Consider the following 13,870-nt stretch of genomic DNA (forward strand, 5'->3'; position numbering starts at 1 on the left):
CCCTCCTTCAAGACAGAAAATTGATGACCGGATTAATGTTTTCCTCCTACAGTGTCCTCCTGATGCTGCTCTTGGTTACCTGACTCTCGAGTGTGGCTGTCATCACAGATATGCAGATCCAAGCGTGAGATGAGGAGGTGGTACGATGACTCTTTCATGTCATGCTTATCAAAGTATTGACCAATGCTACTTGCATTTGGGCTGCCTCCGAAAGGTTGAGACCAGGACTGCTGGGTACTTGGAGCAGGCGGTGTGATCTATTAGAGAGAGACAAGCTCAGTAAGAACTAAGAGCCAAAAAAAAAAAAAAAGTAAAGGAAAAAAAAGAGAGGTTATAATACAATTAAAACCAACTCCTGCACTCTTCCAGACTGCAAGACATCAATTTATAGAAAATGAATCCAGAAATCTGGATCCTTTCCTATGAGCAAAACTCTTTGTCTGTGTTTCTGTCTCCTCTATATCAAGCTACCGTTCACTTATCTTGAAATATGCTTTAAGACTCCTGGATGAAAAGGGCTAAGTGTTCCTGCTCCCCGCTGCTATGTAATCTCGCTGCACTATGTGCATAGCCCTCCCTCCCCAGCACTTCCACCACCAGCAGCAATATTCCTTTTCTTTCATCCTTGTATCTGAAAACATCTTTTGTCCTCTGTCCTATGTAGTTATTGTGTGACATTTGTCAGACAATTACTCAACACAGCATTTTGAAAACAAAGAAAGTAGTAAGGGAAGTTCAAGGTTACTGGCAGAAGGAGCTGTTTTAAGGTTCTCATACACTACTAAGCTACATGCAAACCAAAGAACAATTGCAAAAATCAAGAGATCTCTCCAGTGTATTAGGAAGAAAAAAAGAAACTGGAACAACAACAGTAAAATTGGATGCCAATGTTTTCCCTTGAGCATCACAGCTTACTATGGTTTTATGTCATAATTTATTCTACCAGTCCCTTCCCCCAGGCCTATGCAGATTGTCACTGAGAGACAGAAAAGATTATTTCTAGAACATACTTATTGCTCAGTACCAAATCAAATCCTCATGGGACCCTCTGCAACTTTCCATGTGCCAGCCAAATCCAGAAAGCTGTGTAACTTAACACCACTTTTTCCCTACCATCAGACAGAATCTAGCCTGTGACTATGTGTGAACATTCTCTAATGGTTACTGGCAATGAATCCAACTCCTCTGGTCACTTCATTACCCAACAATAGCCCCCAATCCACACAATGCTGACCTGACACCAGATAAGCCTACCAGTTCCTGTCAGGGAGATGCTCTGTGAGCAAGGCTGAGATGCCGTACAAATAGAAATCATCTGTTTCACCTTGTCTTTTCATTTTTCCTGGCAGACCAACATCCAAATCATGACTTCCTCACCTGTACAGACTCTGGTGCCAAGCTTTTCCTCTGCTGTGCAGACTTCTCCATGGCTTCACTCAGAGACTCTGCATATTTCATCATTGCTTTCAGCTGAGAGTCTGTCAGCACCCAGAGCAGATCATCAAGGAGAAACATCAATTTAGATGCCACCACATTGCAATCTTTGGTCTGAAACAGCAAGGAGGAGACAGAGACTTTAAGAATTGCAACCATATACATACATTCTTCATAACACACAGAAGCTGTAGCAGAAACAAGAGATGATGCTCTGAAAGTCATCTGAAAGAGAAGTTAACTCATCTGGTGGATGTTCACAGTACCACCTGAGAAGGAAAGTAGTCAACACAACATCCTCTTTAGGAGGCAAATTGCTCACTGTTTTTTAAAAAAAAAAAAAACAAAAACACAAAACCAAACAAAACCAAAAAAAACCACCAACCAAAACAGAAAAAAAAGGAAAAAAAGGTTTAATTTTTTTTTTCTGTATCTACTCTTCATCACATTTCTGTTGACAGCTAAAAATAAGGCTACCAGGCTTTAACCTCCCAGCAAAGAGATAACAGCTCTCCCTGAGATGTCTGAATGGATTTTAAAACTTGCACCATACATGTTACTCTCTTCCGGGGAATAAACTGCTTTGACATTTGGTAAGAACACAGCTGCCGCCAACAGAAAACACAGAGCGACAGCAGCTTGGGCTCAACATTTATGAAGGAAAAGAACGGTTGCTGAGGAACGTGGGAGGAAATATGCATCATCACTGCACCAGGCAGTGAGACTGTATCCTGCAAAGTATGGAGGAAACTCTCACCCTTCTCTTGAGAGAGATCTGGATCCTCCCCTGGTTGGTAATGAGTCTCAGAGGAGTAGTAACAGGATCCTGATCACCATTGTCAGTGGCATCTGCTTCTATCCGAAGTGTCTGCCAGGTGAGCTCTTTGAACGTCAAAACCTACCCAGAAGGAGAAAAATAGGAAAATGCTGAGTTTTTCAACAACTTCAAAGATTAAATTACACGCTTAAAAGATGTGGAATGAAACAAGGCCACAGAAAGTCATCCAATGCACTTTTCCTCTATGATTTCCAGTACAAAAATTAAATCATGCCCCAGGTAACATCTAACCCCCTCTCTCACACCAAGTTTAAAACCAGACAAATCACAAGGGCATTCAGAGCTTCTCCAGTTTCATTCTCTCAGATTAGAAGTGCCCAGAGAAAGCTCCGAACACAAGTCCACTCTCAGTCACCCTGTTCCAGCAAATGCAGTAGGCAAGCTCACAGAAGCTCCCTTCCATCACTGTATGAGGATTCAGACAGCAGCCCGATTACCCCAGTGGACTGGGGTAGTGCGAGTGCCACTCTTCTGCGCACGTTATGACAGGCAACATCAGACACCTCTTTACCTCTCCTCTCTGCGGATCAGTAATGCGGGTGAGTCGCAAGTCACTCTGTTGCCAGTTTGGGTTGACACTATAGCCTTGGAGCTGCCATAGCTCAAAAGAGGCATGAAAAGCCTTGGAGTGAATCTTGATGGTGATGGAATTGACAACAATAAACATCCCCTCCACGACCTTTTCAGCAAAGCCATATTCACTGCAAAGAGAAGATCCCTCAGTGTCATCGCCTGTTACAACAAAAGGCTGGTAGAGGTAAGGCAACACAGAGAGACTCCAAAGTTTATAAGCCATATTAGAGGCACTTAAACCTGAGTGCAAAGAGGTCAGTGGTTAACCTTTGAGAACAACAGCCACCCATACCCCAATAGCATGTCAGAAAGAAACCACAGGGCTTGCGGGCCTGACCTTTGACCTGCAGCAAGAGCAATGGGAGACTGTCCGTTGGGTGGCCGAGGCTCTTCGCATGTTCGCATCTCTACCTCCACTTTATCCAGGTACTGTAAAGACAGAACATGGGAGTGACAAATACAAGACCAAGACTCCAGCTCAGCCTACCAGCCTTAGGTCTGAGACTCCAGGGCAGGAATAACCAAGCTCTGGAGTCTCTTGGCTCTCCGAGAGTCTCATGAGTTAAAGTTCTCACACCATCAGTGCCAGGATTGTTGGGTAATCTGAATCCCCAGAAGCGGGGGGAAAACAAACAACAAAAAACAGGCACAAGGTTGCCCTGGACTTCATCAAGAGCTCAGCCCAGCTCCATCCTGCAGTGAAATGTGGGTCTCCTGGGAGGTCACTCATCTCCAAACAGGACAATTCTCAGAACTCTCCTTCCCCTATGTGCCAAGGGCCTAGACAATTTAGGTCAAAAATCTGACCATGCACTTCAGTTTCCCTTTGCAGAATTTTTCTAAAGTAGGAGAGATTAAGAAGAGGGAAGAAGAAAATAAATGAACAAGAGAGGAAACGTTACCAGGCAGATTGGGTGTGTTTTCAGCTTTGTCCACTGGATCTGGAACAATAAAGTTGAGGTTACAAGAGTTATCTTTGCATTGGAAATTTTGAGAAATTCGGGAAACCACTTGAGCCCCATTTCTCCAAGAAATGACCGTGGTGACAATCCATCATGTCTCACTGTATCCTGGTCAAACAGGTTCACACAGACAAGTGAAAAGACATTCCAGCCACCAGACCTATAAATCCAGCTTAGCTTTTGGATCTCACATATCACCACATGTAATAGATATTCTGCAGGTCAAATTCTGAGCTTTCATATTCCTTTATGGAGAATGTTCTTGTCCTTAAAGAGTTTACAATTAATTGCTGCTGTTATTGGAAGTCAGGTAACTTTTTTGAAGACTGTGCACAAACCAAAATGATCCATTTTATTTTCTTACAGCAACACTAATTCTGCAGTTCTTGTAGGAAGGAGAACAAATGTTTGTTACTAAATTAAGCAGATCAGATTCTAAAAACAGAGCAGATCAGATGAGTAAGACAGGCTCATTTTTATTGTCACTTGGCAGAGTAGAACCACATTTCTTTTATAGCAAGTCTCTTTGATACGCTAAAAACTTTTGCATTCATGTAATGCAACTATGGTTAGTACCAACTGAGATTAAACAATCTGGCATTTCATATCAACTGGAAAAAAAAAACAATTTTTTGCTCTAAAAAGCACAAGGAGGAATAATTTGTAAAAGATTCAGTATGCAAAGGTGCAAGTTCATGCATAATTTCAGCGACTGTGCATGTAAATACTTAACTGTAGGTATAAAGGCTGACTGAGTGCAGCTTTTCACATGCACTACTCACTTACAAATTGCCTTTTCAGCAATTAAGGCTTAAATTCAATTTATTTTTACAATACCTTACAGCTTACTTAAGCTTTCAGAGAATGGCACTCCATTTCTCTCTGCTTCCTATTCCCGTTGGAGGTCTGTGTTACTTCTTTAGCATTAAAAAAACAAAATGTCAGTGGGGATGAGGGAAGACACAGAAGACTCCTCCACCATCATAACTGCAGGGAAATGGGAAGGAATGACCAGAGAGGCCTGTAAAATCCTAAGTGACATGGACGTGATGAACAAGGAATGGTTGTTCACTATTTCTTCCAACAACAGCACCAGGAAGTTATCTACTAAAACTAGTATATGCAGGCTAGATATAAGCAAAAGCAGATGTAGCTAAGCTGGGAAATTCTTTGCCACAGCATACCCTGGATGTTAAGTGGGTCCAGAAAGCATCTGGGCAAATTCCTGCAAATTCATCGTTGGCTATTAAATACAAAGACCTCACAGCTGGCTTAACAAGTCACCTGAAGGTGAGGAAGGACCACAGCACACTTTCCCTGTGCTTCTTTCAGCATCCTCTGCCACCTGCTGCCAGCCACCATTGGGGCAAGAGCACTCAGCAAAGGAGGCCTCTGGTGAACCCTGCTGCAGCTACCACAGCAGTCAGTCAGCAAATCTCACACCTAAAGCACAGGGTTGGAGATGTGTGGATCAAATCACATCATGATTCTTTATCAGAAGTTCCCAAGTGACAAACAGAAGCTGCCAAGGGAAGGCCTCGACTGTGTCTGGGGCTGTGAGCGCAGCCTCCTCTGCTCACCCTGATAGATGCCTTGTTACAGTAGACCCGAGTGATGGCAAGCCAGGTGGGCAGCTCCAGCACATTCTGCAGCACCTCTTCATCCAGCTCCAGGTTGGTCAGCTGCCCCTGCCCTTTCAGCGTGCTCAGGTTGATTTTGTCTGGAGAGAGATTCTTGGTAAACCTGAGAGAGAAGAAAGAGGAGACTCTAAAAACAAGCCCCAGCAAAGCTGCTGAGACTACAGGAGCCTTTAAAAGAGCTATTTTAAGTGTAAGAATCTGCTTGCTGTTTTGTTAAACCCTTTCTGACATTTTTAAACCCAGGTCATGTTGGTTGCTCCAGAAAAAAAAAAAAAAAGTCTTTACATTTTAACATTTGAAGGACTTTTCTGTTTGGTTTTTGTTTTTTTTTTTTTTTTTTTTAAAAAAATCAAATTCAAGTTTGAGAAACTGAAAATTCCTTCTAAAGCACTGGGAACATGAAACCAGCAAAATTGCCCTAGGACAAAAACAAATAAAACCAAAGCCAAACTGCAACAGGTCAGCAATTTTACTCCTCCCAGAAGTGCCATATCAGCAGTAAAAAGTTTAATTATCTAGATTCTTTTTGAAGTTTTTGACACAAGAAAGTAAAACATCATTAATAACTTCTTTTTATGACTGTCTCTTTAAACACCAGTCTTGCAATCCAGCCTGCTCTTTGGCCAGCAGGTCCAAGCATGCAGCCCAACTCTCCTCCCTAGTGACCACCCTGAGCTCCCGCCCTCCTCTCCTTTTGGCAACCAGCAGCTCCTGCTCTCTCTGGTTGTGATTCCTCCTCCCAAGGGCTCCTGTTGTTTCCACCTCCCTTGTACAGAGTGTCTTCAGATCCCTTATGTGCCTGAGGTTTAAATGCAACGGATTAAACGATTTCAGCAGGACTGCTCAAGAGCGGCGTGTAGATCTGAAAACCTCTGACTTCATTAAAACCACCGTGGCCTCTAAGGAACCAGAAGAGCCAGTTCAGAGGGCAGCAGCTCACGGAGGCTGCATGCTTGTCAGCAATGCCTCACCAGGACGGCTGTCTCCACCAAACCACCCTTCTGTGCAGGAGGGGCTGCCACTAAGGGAGCAGGGCAGGTTGCGCTCCGCAGTCACAGGATCCAAACTTGAAGACTTCCTGCCAAACAACTTACCCGTTACTGAAGCCAGGGCTTATTCTACACATTCCTCCTCGCTAATGCTAATTCTAATTCTGTACAATGGTCCAGAAAGTGAAGAGAAAGAAAGACCCTATTGTCAGCGTAAGCAGGATTAGGCTCACAGTTAGTCACACACTGCCATTCTCTGTCCTCTCCCTGCACCAGCAGTGTGGGCTACTTCCCTGTGAAAGGCACAAAGGGCATCTTGAACAAAGTCATTGCTAAAAGAGGAGAGGGGAAGAGGAACCAGAGCAACACTGGCAGCTCATGTGGCCACCGTAGGAGCACGAGGTGTAGTACAAACCTGACTGAGGCACCAGAGCAGCTGCTGGTCAGTCAACCCTGGGCTTCCTGGGCAAAAGTGCCTTTCCAAAGCAAATGTTTTGTTAGGAGAAAGTCTGACGGATGGGGAAGAGCCACTGATATCAACCCTACACTACTGATGCAGCAACTCCTGGAAGAGTAGGGTGACACAAACAGCTGTGAGTTTGCCTGCTACTGCTTTTTATCTTGATCCCTGCCATTGTAAAGTCTTCTGCTGCCACAGAAGCCTGAGTCAGACATTTACTGTATCGTGCTGTCACGTCCCTCCCCTGAGCCGACATGCTGACAGCTGATTACAGACCACATTTACAACACACCTGCCAGCATCTCAGGGTGATGCGTCCCCTTTAAAATTGGTACTCCCTTTAACCAGAGGCCTTCTTGTTTAAACACACCCAGGAAGGCGGCCAAGTTCAACACTGCTTCTCAGCATCTGTACAAAGAAACAACATATTCCAGAATGCGCTACAGCAGCTGCTCCACCAGTGGGGAGATGCAGGGATATGCTGTTTGCAAGATTTGCACTTGGGAGTCCTGCTATGAGCACCCACAGTCTCAGACACTGCTGAAAATTAAGACCAAATACTTCCAGAGGCAATACAGGAGCATCCTTGTCTTGCATTAGAGAAATAGCTCTGTTGAAAGCAGTTGTAATCATGTCCATGGGACTGGATACGAAGAATACAACAAATACAATCAGAACAGGTAGGTAATAAAAAGCACTTGGCACTGGTAAGCTCACAAGCTGCTGTGGGTAGTGATCAGCTTACAGGTGGGGAGAGACTGAGGCACAGAGCAGCTTTCTCACTCTTGTAAAGCAAGGATCAAAACCCTAGTGTCTCAAATCCTCATCCCAGGCTAAGCATGCTTACATGGGGAAGCTGCTTTCAGCTGATAATGCAGAAGAAAAATATAAGGACATGTCTAAACCAGGGTATTACTTTTATTTAGTGTGTATGTGTATCAAAAAAACAGTAACAGTGAAAGGATGCTAAAGCTGTGAAACAGGACACTGGTGGACAGAGTGGTATGAAACATGATCTAACTAAAACCAAATAACTATTTGTAATCATCTGCAGGGAAAGGCTACAGAGATCCTGCTGAACAGGTAAGAAAACTACCACAAGTACTACCAGACTCTACAGAAGAACTCTTTTCATGAGGCATTCTAAATTCACCAAAATGTGCCACTGAATCCCTGAAAGAAGTTACAGACCCTGCCAACGATGGAACAACAGAAGCCGCAAGTTTTGTAAACAAAAATGCAAACCTGAAACAAATTATTTCTTTTAAACCACACAGACAAAATTCCTGAAGGAATGCCTATTACCAAGTCCCCTGCTCTCAGCTGCTCCCCCCCGTAAAGGAATCTGAGCTCTTTAAATAGAATCATCTTCACGTTTAAGACATTTTGATACATGTAATGCATGTTAGATGGGGCTTACAAGAAGAAAACAGACGACATGTGCCTGTGAACTCAGGAGTTCAGAGATGCCAAATCTTCGTTACATCTTGAAAGGAATTGCTTTGGTCACTGCCAGGGGAAGGAAAAAGCAGTGAGAGCAGACAATTTTAGATGTTTGTTGGCAGACTCACTCCATTCATACTCATCAACAGTAACATATTTGGCAGCATGGATTGCTGGCTTAGAGAAAAGTGAATGAAAATGGTAGCTATTAGAAAAACTGACAGTGTGGGATATTTGTACTTCCCCCCCCAACTCTAACAGAAGTCACATAGCGCTAAACCACTAAACTCAAAGGACAGCACTCCTTTTGAGCTTGCCAGGATTACCATCACAAAAGTCAAACCAGAAAACCTTTTTCTATCTTCTATGGAATTGTCCCTGCAGAGTCACAAGGGCATTTTGCATCTGTGTACACTTACATGAGCATGCATGCATCCACACTAACAATACCATGAGCAACATTTTGTCTCTGAAAGTGTCTGCCAGCCAGAAGCTGATCGGCTGCACAATAGCCAAATGGACCATTACAGCCACCAGCATCCCCAGAAAGCCTTCAAGTCACTAAAAAGGTCTGGCTGCATTCACAGTCAAGGCTGTGGGAAATACAGGCTAGAAGCTTGTAACAGCTATAGCTAGGGAAGTCCTGACAGGTCAAGCCTCTTAGCCCAGTGGTTTGCGAAGAAGAGGTTTCCCTACAGTCTGTTTCTCACAATTTATTTCCATTTTAGATGGCACGAGTGTTAGGTCTCTCAATCAACGTTCCTAAGGAACAGACAGATGCAGTCATTAACAGCACTACCCTAATTTCATAGACTGAAGGTCTCATCCTAAGAAACTAACAACACCCAGATGATTTAAACCTCAAAGCCTTCTTGAGATTTGGCCTAAAAGAATGACGTTCATTACAGAAACCCTCAGTTTTCTTGGGTGGTTTTTGAGATCATGATCTGATTTGCTCTGAATCCTCACCTCAGGTTTTAGATGGGAAGGCACAGGAGTATTGGTCTATTTGCCCAATCATCAGCTTGAATTTGTGTCAAAAAATGATGTCATTACTAAAAGAATGACTGCCCCAATTCATCAGTTTGTATATCCAGAGGCCACAAACTCACTGATTGCAAGAGGGAGTTTGGCCAAATCTGACTGCTGGCCCAAAGCCAGGCTATAATCATAAATAATAAATTTATGTTCACATTTGTAGTTGTCTGGCCACACTGTCTCCAAGTGAGCAAATAAATTGACAGATAATGTCAGGAGAAGACGCCAGAAGTCATAAAACTTCTCTTCAGATCCATCTCTCTCATTACCTTGCTGCCACATGGTACAGGAACCCTCTTGTCAGTAGCTTCATATGCTCAAACTAGATTGTCTGCCTCAGCTGCTTCTGCAGTTATTCAGTAATCATTGTCTATTGTATAGAACCACTACCTACAGCTAAACACATTTATTTCTATTAATATCTTTGTTACTATGGTTATTATATGTGAGAACTAATCTAGCAGTACACCAGTGACCTTGATTTTTACTCAATGACAAGCATCATCTATTGGCAGAAGCAAGCAACTGTATGGCTTGCAATACTAGCCACAGTTGCAGATAGCAGATGGAAAAATACTCAAAACACAAATAAGCCAGGAAGGGGGATAACTTGTCAGGCACAATCTGAAAACAGACAAGTAATATTAATGGCCCCAGGGAAACTGCTGCAGACAACGTTCTTACCTTGGTAAGGGTAACAGCAAGGGAAGAGGTGAAGATCTTCTGCTTTAATTTGTTACACAAACACATAATCTAACTATGGCAGAAGGATAGAAATTAGACATGGAAAAAACCCTGTATTTTGGCCAATGCGGATTTGCTCCCTACCCAAAATCTTTCCCAGAGTCTTGTTTGGTTAGGTTTCAGACAAGCCACTTAATGGGATTTCCATCTTCCTTGGGAAGATCTTGTACAATCCAAAAATATCTGTGATGGGACATTTCCCCTCATATTAAACATTCTTGTCTCAGGAGCCAAAGAGCATGTCTACTTGGAAAAAGCAGTTCATGACTAGTGAAAGAAAAAGTCAATAACTTCCAAATACAAGAAGACTTTCAGGGATGACAGCAGCGGAAGCTTTAAATGCAAGATATGTGTCTAAAGTGAAAAATAATTTTGGAGGAAATAAAACTGGGCAAGTGATCAAAACTTCTGTAAAAAGGGAAAAAATAGCTGCCTTGAAGACACAAAGGAAGAAGAACTAAAAGTCCTTTCAGGAAGAAAAGCCATTTTGCTTACTGAAGCTTTTGGTGTAACTGTGGAACAATCTGTCTGGTGAGCATGCACAGGACTACCCAAGACAGACTCAGAGCTGCAGACAAGGAAGAAAAACACACTGAATTAGCGGAAGACGAGACTAATCTATGCAAAGGATTAGATGGTATCTAGTACTAATCTAGTTGTTATCATACCAACTTAATATAAAGCCATTTAGAATTTAATGGAATCTTATCAATACCAAACTAACCAATTGTTTAGAAGATGGAAAGCACCATGTCTTGTTATTGAAAATCATCTCTGTAACTCTAGCTTTACACTGTGTACAGTACTGGTGTACCATAGATATACTGGTAGGTAATAATATTTTCCTTTGTGGACAAAGAGGTCCCAATGCAATAAGCTTGATGACTTTGCCCTACTTAAATTACACAACAAACTCTGTACACGTTACCATGTAACCTGGTAACAGCCTTTAGCACTATACTGGTAGGCTTCTTATCAGGGTAGATTTAAGTGCATTGATGAGCCTGTATTCACGTGCCACTGGTGGCTTTAAATTATCAGCTGTTTTTCCAAGCTTCACCTATATTAAATGAAAGACTGGATCGCTCAACCACACAAAGCCAAATGAAGTTTCACATAGGCCACAAAACATCTTTATGAGTAATCAGCTGTCTTGGCTCCAAGTTATCTATTGGAATACAACATAGTTAAGGAAAAAAAACTTAGAAATTCAATTCAAAGCTAAACTTGGGGGGGGGGGGCACAAAAAATCAACATTTCCAAACAGATCAGGAATGAGGCTGATCTATTACACAAAGAACAAATGTCAGGTCACTTCTCCCTGAAGTCTGCCTCCCCATGTGTCCTCAGGAGTTTGAATATTTTCTTGTCCCAAACAAAAATTACTCTTAAGCACTCTGAATACTGGAAAATTGCAAAGGCTCCAGTCTAGGTGCACTTCTTGCACCACACCCACTGTCAACTAATTTGGTGCTAGGAGACCTGTAAAGCAAACCGTAAACTAATCTGAAAGTAAAAGAGGCCGAGTTTTTGGCAGGGGCTGAACTCCACCAAGGAACTGTTTTGCTATTTCTAGCTCATCAGCTGGAAGCTCAGTAAAGTTTAAATGCCAACTGCCCCATGCTCCGAAATCTGGAATGCAAACCCTTGTCAGCTGCCAGGGAATTTCCCAAGACTAAACCTCAAGCAAATAATAACATGCAAAAGAAAACTAGAAGAAATGTATCAATAAGTGCACTAGTCAGAAGCCCCACTGCTCAGATTTTAAGTAATTATTCACCCTGCAATCCAAGTTGCATTTTCGTTTTCAACCTGCAGAATATAACATGTTATTACATAATTAAGACTCAACTGAGCAGCTGCAGATGAGGTAAGAGCTCAAGGAGTCTAGGAGAAATAAGATGAGGGGAGAGGTGATGTTTAACAGTCCCTTTTCCTGACCCATCGCTTAGTCTGACGAGCAGCAGCGGTGTGGACAGGTTCCATGTGGCCAGTGCAAGGCTCTGCAAAACCCAGCAGCTGATGCGAGGATATATCCAGCCACATTCTCCTCCTGAGCTACTGAAGTGCAATTTATTTTTGCTGCAATGAGAGTCTATTTAGCATTCCAGAAATGGCACACACTTCTCTCTCCAGCTGAGTGGAAGTGGTTGGAAACACCTTGCATCCAGCAGCTGACACACACTTTGTGACACTGACAATTTGGTTCTTCCGGTAAACTGCAGCACAGCAACTCTGATTTTAGAGATTACTCTCTGTGAAAGGAAAATGCCACGTCCTGCTATGTGCACACTCATTTTCCCACCCCTGTCTTGAACAAAGAAGTAAGAGCTGTTTATTACTTTACTCCATAATAGCCTGGGGTTCGGTCTTTCCATCTAGAATTCCTCAATACTAATTTTAAATAAGTAAAAATCAAAATGATCCAATAAAATAAGACATTTCCAAAGTACAGCATTAAAGGGCTTGTATCTAGCCTTAAATGCTTTGCTAGACACATCATGTTAGAACTTAAGAGACAAACTTATTACCAGTGGTTCAATGCTCAGCACCTCGGGAGCTCTGCCCAATGGCCTGCAAAATAGCAACCACTGCTGGGAAGGAGACTTGACAAAGCTTCTTTCTTATAAATTGGCTCAGAGTTTCTTGCAAACTGTTTCCACCTCTTTCCTTAAACTGCTTCTATTTGCCCATGCTCTCAGGGCTATTTTCAGAGCAATGTACAAACTGGCTCGTTAGTATTCTCTCTATTTAACCACTGGGGAAACTATGACACCAAATGATTAAGCAACTTCCCCACAGCCACATGAAGCACCACACTGCTGACTGCACTCCCGACCCAACCACACACCCTGCCCAACGCAGCCTCGTGCCAGGGGAGCTGTGGGCATCTCCCATCTGACCCCAAACCCTTCCACCTTTTGAGACATGTCCTGCTGCTCAGCCACATGAAGATCAAGGTGTAGAACTTAAAAGTTCAGGTAGGTCATCCGCACTTGGGTTACCTGCTCTCTGTAACCTACTTTTGTTGCTTAAGTCCTCTTCAGTCATGTCAAAATGCATGCAAGCCCCTTGCAGGTGTGAGAACACAACCACATCCCTCCTCTGCTCTTCTCCACCATTGTTTGTCCGAGTGCTGGCTGCATGAGGGGGTTATTCTGAGCTTTACCTACCAGATTTGTTTTTCAAGCCTTGATGCTTTGGATTCCAACTTGCGTGCTTTGTGGCACTTGAGCACCAAAGAAACTATTACCTGGCTAAACAGAATATTCTGAAAAGCAGGAACAGAATACTTTGCAGATGGAGAAGTAATGGCTTTTTTATCATTAATTTTTAACTGCTAGCAGCTTTGTGGTTTCACATATTTCCTATAGCTGCAACAGCTACTTTAGGCAAATTATTGTCTTCAGCAGTAGAAGTTTCCCTGATCACGGATGGCAGGTACTAAAGCAGCTAAAGCCAAAATCGCAATGTTGGTCTCAATTCTAGCAAAGAGACTCTGTCACAGGCAAAGGTTGTCCAGAGGCCCCTTCTGCCTAAGCCACTCCATGATTCTGTACCTTCATCAGGCCATTCCCAGGTGCCATTTCCTTGCTTTCCTTCCTACCCACCACGCTCTTTAAATTTCTTCCAGCTAATTTAGAATCAAGGTCAGGAAAGAAACTGGGAGAAACCTGAAGGGCTAGGTGGGAAGCACACATCTTATACTGACAGTAGATCTTTCAGAGGGTTTCCAACACTTTTTACTC

At 42.9% G+C, this 13,870-nt stretch overlaps 1 protein-coding gene across 1 annotated transcript in view; it reads right to left on the reverse strand.

Moving 5' to 3' along the window:
- Positions 1-13,870, reverse strand: part of UHRF1BP1 (UHRF1 binding protein 1) — a 36,008-nt gene that overhangs the window by 16,087 nt on the left and 6,051 nt on the right. The window contains exons 2-8 of the mRNA XM_042799959.1: positions 5,388-5,550; positions 3,748-3,786; positions 3,183-3,274; positions 2,784-2,973; positions 2,192-2,332; positions 1,378-1,548; positions 80-257 (exon numbers count right to left, since the gene is read on the reverse strand). Of these exons, the coding sequence (XP_042655893.1) occupies positions 80-257; positions 1,378-1,548; positions 2,192-2,332; positions 2,784-2,973; positions 3,183-3,274; positions 3,748-3,786; positions 5,388-5,550 (974 nt within the window). The remainder of the gene's footprint in view (positions 1-79; positions 258-1,377; positions 1,549-2,191; positions 2,333-2,783; positions 2,974-3,182; positions 3,275-3,747; positions 3,787-5,387; positions 5,551-13,870) is intronic.

The sequence above is a fragment of the Tyto alba genome, unplaced genomic scaffold (assembly GCF_018691265.1).
Source record: "Tyto alba isolate M040663 unplaced genomic scaffold, T.alba_DEE_v4.0 Super-Scaffold_30, whole genome shotgun sequence".
Lineage (NCBI taxonomy): Eukaryota > Metazoa > Chordata > Aves > Strigiformes > Tytonidae > Tyto > Tyto alba.